The sequence below is a fragment of the Haliotis rufescens genome, unplaced genomic scaffold (genome assembly GCF_023055435.1).
Source record: "Haliotis rufescens isolate VD_foot unplaced genomic scaffold, xgHalRufe1.0.p SCAF_44, whole genome shotgun sequence".
Classification (NCBI taxonomy): Eukaryota; Metazoa; Mollusca; class Gastropoda; order Lepetellida; family Haliotidae; genus Haliotis; species Haliotis rufescens.
The window spans coordinates 2,697,817-2,709,340 of record NW_025964157.1 but is presented as its reverse complement, the minus strand read 5'-3'; the positions used below and the strand labels follow the sequence as shown (position 1 = coordinate 2,709,340).

The window sequence follows — 11,524 nt, the reverse complement described above, 5'->3', positions numbered from 1 at the left end:
GCAGCCATATTACTTGTAAAACGGATATTGTTTGTTTGTTTGTTGTTTACCGCCGCACTCAGCAATATTCCAGCTATATGACGGCTGTCTGTAATTAATCGAGTTTGGACCAGACAATCTAGTGATTGACATCATGTGCATCGATCCATGCAATTGGGATTAATGACATTCATCAACCAAGTCAGCGAGCCTGACCACCCGATCCCGTTAGTCGCCTCTTACGACAAGCATACTAGGCTTTTACGGCAAGAATGGGATGCTGAAGACCTATTCTACAAAAACAACAACGGATATTGAGTGAGTGAGTATGGTTTTAGGCTGCTCATAATGTAATAATCCTTCAATATCTGGCGGGGGGATGTTGGGAATCACTAGACTACCCCACCGCCATAAAACGTAAAGACCCCCTAAGGGTCATAAGAGACAACTTTGAAAAGTCAAACCAAGCTCAATATGCAATATTATGGTGTAAGGGGGACAACTCCTCCCGCTGTTACAATACATTGTCTCGAAAATCACACCTAGTATCAGGTCACATTTGATTGAAATAACAAAAGAGATTGCACACATGTTTTCAGATAAATGCCTAATGGTCAAACTGTGAAAAGAATCTCTTTCATCCTGGAGTGTTGGCTTGATGGTACAGATCTGAAGAGAGTCGCACAAAGTTGCTTCTAATGAGATACAAGTACATACCTGCACAAACCAGATCACGTGATCTACCTAACACGACAGGCGACGAGCGGGTTGTAGTTATTCCAGGAATCAGGAAGAGAGGCGACTTCAGAGAAGAGAGCTCCACGTTGTAATAGAGGTATGTCACATATTTAGACGCCATTGCACATACACACGTATAGATTTTACATTATATGACAGTACATGGTTGTGTTACCTATGTTTTACTCTATACACGCAAGGGCAGAGGACTTTAACACAGTGAGTAGACTTGACATTGACATATCCAGCAGGTGTCCACCATGATTACATCCATAAATAGTCTGGAAGGTAATTTAAGATACGGACGTTTACTACAATGTCTGAAAAAATATTGGACCTACTGCAGTCAAAGTTGGTATGAGATTATTAAACATTCATACATAACTGGATATTACATTTAAAGACAATCGGTGCATGAATAAAAAACCTGTCTGTTTAGCTATCACTATATTTCATCAACAACCAGACCTGTTCGTCACGGGTGGAACGAGCATTCATTGTAACAGCCATCTGCATAATGCTACCCCTGCGTCACAGGGCCATATGATATGCACGGGAATCACGCATGTTGAGAAGCCCAACGCTAACACCGTATTCGGATGTGCGTGATTCCCGTGCACCCTTTCGAGTTGAGTTGATTGGTTCAACTGTGGAACACGGAGCTGGGCAGACAGATTATCGTCTGCCTTTTTAACACAAGCAGTAATAACTTATAACGAAAGTGGAAATGAGCTTTAACGTCCATCCATATGGTTCTGTACAATGTCAGTTAGCAGCTGAATCGTCATCGCTGATGAAAGGCAACACACGCAAGGTTACTGTTATCAAAATCAATTAACACGGAGCTGGGCAGACAGATTTTCGACTGCTTTTATCTGAGGTCGTGGTACCAGTAGTTACCGGTTATAACGAAAGTAGGAATTAGCTGAAACGTCTGCTGGTGTCCACCCACCTACCCCGCACATTAGCATACTCGGGTCATTTGATTTGCTGACTAAGTGAAGATTGCGTTTTATGTACATTAACATGCGTGCTGGAAACACCACATGAACGATAGGTAAGTTCTTCGGGTCGGGGGAGGTGTTGTGGCGATAACAAGGTTGGATCAGAGTTATGTCCCTTTAAGCATCATCGGCTTGCATGTATGTTTAATATCAGTCATATGACAGTATATGCCTGTATGATTTTGTCTGTTGTGTGTGTGTGTGTGATTTGTGTATTTGAGTCTGCGGGCGTGCGTGTGTGTGGACAATCCGTATCCGGTCATGAAGACAATGAAGACTTTAAGCTTTTACTCACCCATGAAGTAAACGTTTGTTGCCTAACGTTGCACAGCAGAAGCGAACACCTGGTGTCGACACTGATTTCCAGTTATCTATTCACATAATTTTCACCACTGTCTACTCGCCGTCTTGACCTGGTAAGGTCACGTGAGGGGTGTGGGGTGACGGGCAACCAGGGAGTAAAGTATTGAAGTACGTGCAGTACTCGGGGGAGGTGTGGTGTGTGTTTCAAACCTGATTTACCTTTCACTACAAGAAGCTGAAACATCAACCTGTGTTTATGGAAATGTGTCCATGGCTTAAACGACTGTTGTTCTTGTTTCGGTTTGAAATAAGTCTAGATTGTTGAATTAAGATCGTTGTTTGAAACTAATTTTAATATCCATGTGCATTAATTCTTATGTCATGTGTTTGAAAAACATGGCATACATTCCACCCAGTCTCTCCACTTCATGGAATGTACATATTCATTACTTAGGGGAAAACGTGAAATGGTATCATGATACTGTGTGGTATTTGAGGTTCAGGGCAACTTACGTAAAACATAAGAGTCATGATGTTCCACAGATAAACATGCAATGGGGCGACGTGTTGTCACGTAAACTCCTGACTCATTGTCTTGTACATGTAATGATGTCACGTCTTGGGACGTTGGGGATGATGCATTCATGTACATGTTGTATGATTCTGTCTATAACATGTGCATATATACTTCACTAAACTATCGGTTTTACTTCAGATGGCGACCGCTAAGAATCTGACAGAGAACCACCTCACCTGTGTCATCTGTTCTGAGGTGTTCACAGACCCTGCAACACTTCAGTGCCATCATACATTCTGCAAGTCCTGTCTGCTGAAATACACCTACACACAGCCGGAAGCAGTACAAGCCGGGTCCATCCCATGTCCCTCCTGTAGAAAACTGACGAATGTGACCAACCCTGACAGTCCAGTAGAGGAGTGGGTCAGTCAGCTGAAACCAAGCCACGTCATACAGGGGCTGATGGATGACTTTGGACCCGACACAAAGGGTAATCAGCTTATTATTGTTCTTTCTGACTGATATACCCTTTTAAAAGGTATGTAAACAACCACACACGTGTACATATACAAGTATTCACGCACAGGATTGCTTATTTTGACTTCATGTTAATAGATTTTGATGCAGGATACACATTTCTGCAAAGGCAAATAAATTACATTCCGTTTGCAATAAAGAGTTTCCGATGAACCAAAATACCTATCACGATAATTTTATGAAATCAACATAAATTTCATGTCCAGTTATTAATACAATCTGTATGACAAGCTAGCATATAAATGTCACAATTTGTGTCTCCTTATCCTGAATAGGGACTACAATACATGCCACAGCTAGGACGGGATGTGTTGACAGAACTGTGAGGTTGATCTTAGTCGCCCTCCACTTTGACATGCCACAGCTAGGACAGGGATGTGTTGACAGAACTGTGGGGTTGATCTTTGTCGCCCTCCACTGTGTCATGCGACAGGTAGCTCAGGGATGTGTTGACAGAACTGTGGAGTTGATCTTAGTTGCCCTCCACTTTGACATGCCACAGCTAGCACAGGGGTGTGTTGACAGAACTGTAGGGTTGATCTCAGTCGCCCTCCACTGTGACATGCCACAGATAGGACAGGGATGTGTTGACAGAACTGTGGGGTTGATCTTAGTCGCCCTCCACTGTGACATACCACAGCTGGGACGGGATGTGTTGACAGAAGTGTTGGGTTAATCTTTGTCTCCCTCCACTGTGACATGCCACAGGTAGCTCAGGGATGTGTTGACAGAAGTGTGGAGTTGATCTTAGTCGCCCTCCACTGTGACATACCACAGCCAGCACAGGGATGTGTTGACAGAACTGTGGAGTTGATCCCAGTCGCCCTCCAGTGTGACATGCCACAGGTAGCATAGGGATATGTTGACAGAACTGTGGTGTTGATCTTTGTCTCCCTCCACGGTGACATGCCACAGCTAGCACAGGGATGTGTTGACAGAACTGTGGGGTTGATTTTTAGTTACAGGTAATCCTACTGGTTGTGCCATGGCCCTACATTGTTACAAAGCATGTTAAATGAAAACGTTTATGTTAACTCGTCTGTTAGTTAAGGCTCCCATCTATAAAGACGCTGTAACGCCCTCAGTTCCTAATATGCATCTGTTATTGCATATCTAGTCACCAAATAATAATCTTGTGTGTTATGATTACCTGTAGCTCATGATTGACAACATTGTGAGACAGCATCATTGTTTCGTTACAACCTGTTTCATAGGATATGTTCACCTCCAGAAAGGGCGTGGCCGTTTAGGACAAAACTTATGTGTTACATGTTTCTATTTCTTTAGATGATGTGCGATTTTTGTCATGTTTCTGACAAATGAAATAAAACACACTTGTTTGTTTTAGCTGTGGAGGAAAACTTGTGCAGTGTTTGTACAAAACAAGGAAAGACAACTCCCGCCACTTCTTGGTGCTCTGTCTGCGATGTTGTGTACTGTGAAGGATGTCTCCAGTTGCACAACATGATGCCAGTGTTGTGTGACCATGAAGTAGCTCACTTGTCTGATCACACCAAAACAAAGGCAAAGCGGCGCTTCATGTGTCAAGTCCACAGAGACAAACCGATAGAGTTGTTCTGTAAAGACTGCAAGCGGGCAATATGCACGATATGCTGCAGTATAAAACACAGGGCATGTAAGGATGTTGATACAATAGAGAGCACCACCCCTCTTGTGAAGGAACAACTGACAAACAAAATAGAGCAGCTCAGAATCAACATGGCGGCTACTAATAATAACATAACCCGGAGAAAATCTACAATTCAAGATGTGAAGAGTAATTCACAGGACGTTAAAGATCAAGTCATGAAGACACGGGAAACAGTGATGCGTGCTATTTTAAGAAAAGAGAAGCAACTCCTTGATGCCATCGACAAAGCTTCTGGTGAACAATTACATGAGTTACAAGCAGATATAAAATCCCAGGAGATCGAGCTACAGATGTACCAGCAGCAGTATGAGTTCACAGCCAATGCTGTGACGTCCAACTGTGAGATGGACATGTATGCCGTCTATGAGTCGATGGGTGAGACGTCTACAGACAACAGAGACACGGACACCAGACCAGCAGCAGGAAGGGTTATATTCACACACGACCTGGACAAGCTGAGTAAAGCAGTTGATGAGCTACAGCTGGGGGAGGTTGAAGTTGTCCATGATGTGAGTGACCTTGAGTCTTCTCCTGTTCTACATCACACCATTGACTGCAAGGAAGATGGGGACGTGAAGGATTCTTCGGTGCGTGACGTCACAGTGTTGACTGTTGATGGCATCAAAGTTGTGGTAGTTGCAGATTACAATAACAAGAGACTCAAAACATATTACACATCAAACTTCAAATGTTTTCATAATCAGCTCCTGCTTTCTAGTGAGCCTTGGCAAATAGCCAAGTTAAGTGAGAGTCAGATAGCGGTCAGTGTTCGAGACAGTCAGGAAATAGTTACAGTGAATGTTACCCCAGGCCCTGTATTGCTGTCAACTATCAAAACAAGAAAGAAGTACTGGGCTCTAGCCTGTCTGAGTCCTTCACAGCTGGCGGCAGGTACATGGGGACAGTCTCACTCTGTGGACATACTCGACATGGCAGGGAGGATACTGAGGTCTATCAACACGGGGGTGATAGGGACTCCAGACTACATCCACGTCACCAGAAACAACAACTTGCTAGTCAGTGAAGCTGCAGTAAAATCCCTTGTATGTGTGACCAGTGAAGGGGACGCTGTTTTCACCTACACTCCAACAGGAGTCAGAGCTCTGACATGTCCTCGGGGTGTCACAACAACCAGCACAGGAGATATCCTGCTTGTAGACAAATACTCCCGCAAGGTGATTCAGCTGACAGAGTCGGGGCAGTTTGTCAGAGATGTCCTCACACAACAGGATGGTCTTAAATGTCCTCGTGGTGTCTGTCTTGATGCTGACGGCCTGCTGTATGTTACGTCTGACAGATATGTAAAAGTATTCAAATTCTGCAAGCGCTGAATGTAGAAATAGAAATAACTTTGATCTCCATACACAGTTGAATATTTCGAAAGTTGCTTTAGGTCAAGATCGGATCCAGTTCTTCCCTTACACACGTAGTTCATCACGTCATTGATTAAATAAAGGTCGACCTAGCACCAGTAGAAGTCTGCCCTGATAGAAGTACTTCTCAAGTAGACCTAGCACCAGTAGTAATCTGACCTGATAGAAGTACTTCTCAAGTAGACCTAGCACCAGTAGTAGTCGGACCTGATAGAAGTACTTCTCAAGTAGACCTAGCACCAGTAGAAGTCTGCCCTGATAGAAGTACTTCTCAATTAGACCTAGCACCAGTAGTAGTCTGACCTGATAGAAGAACTTCTCAAGTAGACCTAACACCAGTAGAAGTCTGACCTGATAGAAGTACTTCTCAAGTAGACCTAGCACCAGTAGTAGTCTGACCTGATAGAAGTACTTCTCAAGTAGACCTAGCACCAGTAGTAGTCTGACCTGATAGAAGTACTTCTCAAGTAGACCTAGCACCAGTAGAAGTCTGACCTGATAGAAGTACTTCTCAATTAGACCTAGCACCAGTAGAAGTCTGACCTGATAGAAGTACTTCTCAAGTACATTTGTGAAAGGAAGGCACAATGACAGCACTGAATGAGGACAACACTACACGAGAGATCACGTGACCTAGACAGATGATATTGGACAGTATTGTTGTTATATGTTGTTTATAGAACAGTAATGTTGTGTTGTGTAGTGTACTGTACTATACATCTGACGTGTGTTGTTATGGAGTAACCTGTTCACATAATTGTACATGCCATCGGTCTTTAGGTTATCAGTTCGACAACCCATCTCCTAATGTTTTAAAGGGGCGCTTAACTCTGATAAAACACCTCTAGCGTTCGGTGATCTACAGCGGATATAATAATGTGTGGATGCTGTGAGAACTGGTTGAGTTCTGTAAATGTACTAATTTGTATCAGTTATTCCTACAATCTGGGGTATTGAGTAGAGTATAATAGTAACAACATTCAACTCAATTCGGACAATACGCTCCCCATCAGTCATATCCCAGACACACAGGAGATAAGGAAATCTTTGCCGTAGCGATGTTCAAGGAAAACAATGCTATACACCCATGCAGGTGAATTTGTATTCATGGTTTACAAGGGACAGGGTGTGGTTTGACAGGTGATCAAAGGGACACAACTCTGTGCAAAAATATGTATCTCTTTATGCTCTTAATATGCTCTTCAGGAGCCTGGGAATATCCATAAATCTATAATTTGTCCTGAGGTTTTACAAAAGCAATTATTTGCTCACTGGACATGTTTGATCTTCTGAACAAAATGCGTTGTAAAAAGTTATTGTTCGGCTGCTGCTTTCATACTTTCACTTTCACGAGTTTGGAGTTAAAAGCACACACAACAAAATGCAAGCAAGAGTATGTCATCAACTTATATTTTTCATTTAATCTTCATATTTCTAATAACATGACATGTTATAGGTATGGTGATAGTAATGTTTTCACACTATGCATGAGTGACATATTTCCTCCATCATTGTGTATTCCAATAGTTCGTGATACATTTTAATTGCTAAACGTGTGGAGATCTGTATATAATAGTCAAATGCACAGTAAAACATTTTCAAGGGTAGAAGTTGCAAATGATTTGTCATTTCACACTTTTTGACTTGTTGTCAATCATGTTGTTAGATTGACAGGTGGCGATAGATTAATTGATAGAGATATTAATATCACTTCTGTGGCTAATTTTATTGATTGGATGATTTGCCTTGATCTATATCCGTATGTCATTTCTATTAATAAAACTACTTTACTACTTTACAGATGCTTTTATCAAAGCTCTAAGGTTTATTCATGTTTTAGTCATTCAGTGTACCAACAAATAGGCCTCATTCCATGCCACTTGCCAGCCTACGACATCGGCATCGATGTGACAAAGTCAGAAGTCGCCAAGATTGCCTTATTATGCATGGCACTTTCTCCTTCCTGGGTAATGAGTTGTATGATATTAACAAGCAACTGTATGGATCTTTACCCAACTGTGACAGCATCTGTATCCACAATTTTGCTTATATCTTCATCAAAGTATACTTAAAGAGGTCGCCATCTATTTAGTTGCTTGTTTGATTTCATCAAAGTCAACCCTGTCAATCCAAAAAACATCCTATGATGTGTCCGAAGAAAAGTAGATATGCATGATTCAGGAGTGGTCGTTGATTGTGTGAGTGAGTTGCCTACATTACTGTAGTCATTAGTGAGTGAGTGAGTGAGTGAGTGAGTGAGTGAGTGAGTGAGTGAGTGAGTGAGGGGCCAACACTACTGTAGTCATGAGTGAGTGAGTGAGGGGCCAACACTATTGTAGTCGTGTGAGTGAGTGAGTGAGTGAGTGAGTGGGCCTACATTACTGTAGCCATTAGGGTGAGTGGGTGGGTGAGTTGGTGAGTGAGTGAGTGAGTGAGTGCGTGCGTGCGTGCGTGCCTGCGTGAGCCTACATTACTGTAGCCATTAGTGAGTGAGTGTGAAAGGTATTGACCACCTGAGGTATTATGCTATCCCGTTTCGTACTACGCCACGAGGCAACTCAAAGTGAAACAAGGTGGGTCTTGTTCAATGGAGTTCCAAGTTGATCCGCCTGTTCTTGTGAAAATGGATATTTTAACCACACTGACAAGAAAATGTTAACTTGCAACATGAATATTTAGATGTTGTCCTATAACGAATTCAATTCTATGAAACAGAAAAATGATGGATCAGCTCTTCAGTAAAACACAAACTTAAATTATCCTTTGATAACGGTACCTGTGAAAGGTATGAGTCAAGAAGTCCATTTGTGACATCAACTACAAATGTACATCTTGATTGCCACACTGTTAGTGTTACCATTGTCGGCTCCTTCTTGTTACGTCCAGGCCAATCACTAGACCTTCACGGTAATTGGCTTCTCTCCTGTATTAGTGAGTGAGTGTTAGTGTTACCATTGTCGGCTCCTTGTTACGTCCAGGCCAATCACTAGACCTACACTGTAATTGGCTTCTCTCCTGTATTAGTGAGTGAGTGTTAGTGTTACCATTGTCGGCTCCTTCTTGTTACGTCTAGGCCAATCACTAGACCTTCACTGTAATTGGCTTCTCTCCTGTATTAGTGAGTGAGTGTTAGTGTTACCATTGTCGGCTCCTTCTTGTTACGTCCAGGCCAATCACTATACCTTCACTGTAATTGGCTTCTCTCCTGTATTAGGGAGTGAGTGTTAGTGTTACCATTGTCGGCTCCTTCTTGTTACGTCCAGGCCAATCACTAGACCTTCACTGTAATTGGCTTCTCTCCTGTATTAGTGAGTGAGTGTTAGTGTTACCATTGTCGGCTCCTTCTTGTTACGTCTAGGCCAATCACTAGACCTTCACTGTAATTGGCTTCTCTCCTGTAAACATCATTGGCGTCGTCATTATATTGTTATTTGTGTACATTTATCCCACCTTGTGTAAACGTATCGTCATGTATATATATTAACTCCATGTAGTTACTCAGCACACCAACTTCAGTAAAAAATTCCAAGATAAACTTAAAACAGAAAACAAACCCACAAAAGAACCAAACAATAACAATCTAGAAATAAATCAACCCTACACAATGGAGGAGCTCCTCTACGTAATCCAAAACAGGAAAAAGGGCACAGCCCCAGGATTAGACCTAACTTCTTACCAAATAATTAAAAAACTCCCCCTAAAACTACTCCAGGCACTACTCAAACTATACAATCTCATCTACCTAAACGGACAGGTTCCTACTCCCTGGAAACAGGCCCTAGTCATACCAATCCCTAAACCTAATAAACCAGCTAATCAAGCTAACTCATATAGACCAATATCCCTAACTTCAAACTTATGTAAAGTAATGGAATCAATGGCTAAAAATAGATTACAACATTACTTAACCCAAAATAACATCATAAACCCAGATCAAAGCGGTTTCACTCCTGGCCGCTCAACCCTAGATAACCTTGCCCGACTAGAACAAGATATTAAGACAGGACAACTAAATAAACAATATACCACAGGCATCTTCTTAGACTTCTCTAAAGCCTTCGACATGGTATGGCACGATGGGCTAATACAAAAACTTAAAAAAATAGGACTCAAAGGTCAGATAATAAACTACATCCAGGACTTCCTAAACAATCGTAAAATAACCGTGGGTATAGACCAAACTCTATCGGACCAATGTCCCCTAGAAAATGGTACTCCACAGGGCAGTATCCTCAGCCCCACCCTCTTCAATATAATGATAAACGATCTATTCGAGGGCCTATCCCCTAAAGTAAACACATCAAAATTCGCGGATGATGGAGCCATCTGGATCCGCACTAAAAGCATGAACATGGTCCAAAATTTACTCCAAAAATCTCTTAATAAAATACAACAATGGGCTGACAAATGGGGCTTCTCCCTTAACTCAGAAAAAACAACAGGAATAGTATTCAAACATAAAAACATGAAACCCGCCTCCCCAATCCTCCAGCTAAACAATCAAACAATCAAATTTCAAAAACAAACCAAATTCTTAGGACTTATTTTCGATGAACATCTCACCTGGGATGCTCACATCCAAAACCTAACAACTAAATGCAGTAAAGACCTAAACACCCTAAGATGCCTAACTGGCTCTAACTGGGGAGCATCCAAAGATACCCTCCTCTCTCTCTACATATCACTAATTAGATCAAAACTAGACTACGGCTGCGCCATATACAACACCCTAAACAACTCTCTATCTAAAAAACTTGACTCAATACAATATCAGGCTCTCAAACTAATTACACGCACCCAACATGGCACCTCCTTCACCTCACTTCAGGCCTTAACAGGAGAAATGCCACTAAGTCTACGCAGGGAACAGCTAAGCTTAAATTTCTGGGCCGCGTCCCAATCAAACCCTCTCATCCAAAACTTAATAAACCAAAACATCAGCCCCAAAAACCAAGCTCTAGCTCGTAAACACCCCTTACTTACCCCAATATCCCAAAGAATAACAAACTACCTAAATGAACACCAAATTAAAAATCTTAAACAAAACTGCAAACAATCAAATATCTTCACCCCTAAACTTAAAATACCCAAAATAGACACAACACTAGCTAGCCAAATAAATAAACAAACCGACCCAAACATAGCTAAAACTACCACACTAGCATACATACACGAAAATTGGCCAAATTGGTGTCACATTTACACGGACGGATCCTCAGATCCGACCTCCAAACACACAGGTTTCGGAGTCCATACCACACAACCAACTAAAACCACACAATCCTTCCGACTCCCAAACAACCAATCAATATTCACGGCAGAACTAATGGGCATGGCCTCAGCCCTCCATAATCAAGAATCCAAAAACCACAAAAAAATCCTAATACTTACCGACTCCCTAAGTGGACTGCAAGCCCTCCAA

At 42.0% G+C, this 11,524-nt stretch overlaps 1 protein-coding gene across 3 annotated transcripts; it reads left to right on the top strand.

Annotated features, from left to right (window-relative positions):
- Positions 1–270: 270 nt before the first annotated feature.
- On the top strand, positions 271–6,313 carry LOC124127738 (RING finger protein 207-like). Of its 3 annotated transcripts, XM_048383053.1 has the most exons (4): positions 271–301; positions 579–814; positions 2,740–3,031; positions 4,427–6,313. In XM_048383053.1, the coding sequence occupies exons 3-4, from the start codon at positions 2,740–2,742 to the stop codon at positions 6,058–6,060; spliced, it is 1,926 nt and encodes a 641-aa protein (XP_048239010.1). In that variant the 5' UTR covers positions 271–301; positions 579–814; the 3' UTR covers positions 6,061–6,313. The 3 variants fall into 3 exon arrangements, with proteins under 3 accessions (XP_048239010.1, XP_048239009.1, XP_048239008.1); XM_048383052.1 differs by lacking the exon at positions 271–301 and having other exon boundaries at positions 404–814; XM_048383051.1 differs by lacking the exons at positions 271–301; positions 579–814 and adding an exon at positions 840–936.
- The last annotated feature ends 5,211 nt before the right edge of the window (positions 6,314–11,524 follow it).

What these genes read in the sequence shown, in the direction of transcription:
- LOC124127738 (XM_048383051.1), top strand. Translation starts at nt 880, where the DNA reads ATGGTTGTGTTACCTATGTTTTACTCTATACACGCAAGGGCAGAGGAC. An exon ending in GGGCAGAGGACTTTAACACA is followed by an intron (nt 937 to 2,739) that starts GTGAGTAGACTT and finishes GTTTTACTTCAG; the next exon opens with ATGGCGACCGCTAAGAATCT. An exon ending in CTTTGGACCCGACACAAAGG is followed by an intron (nt 3,032 to 4,426) that starts GTAATCAGCTTA and finishes TGTTTGTTTTAG; the next exon opens with CTGTGGAGGAAAACTTGTGC.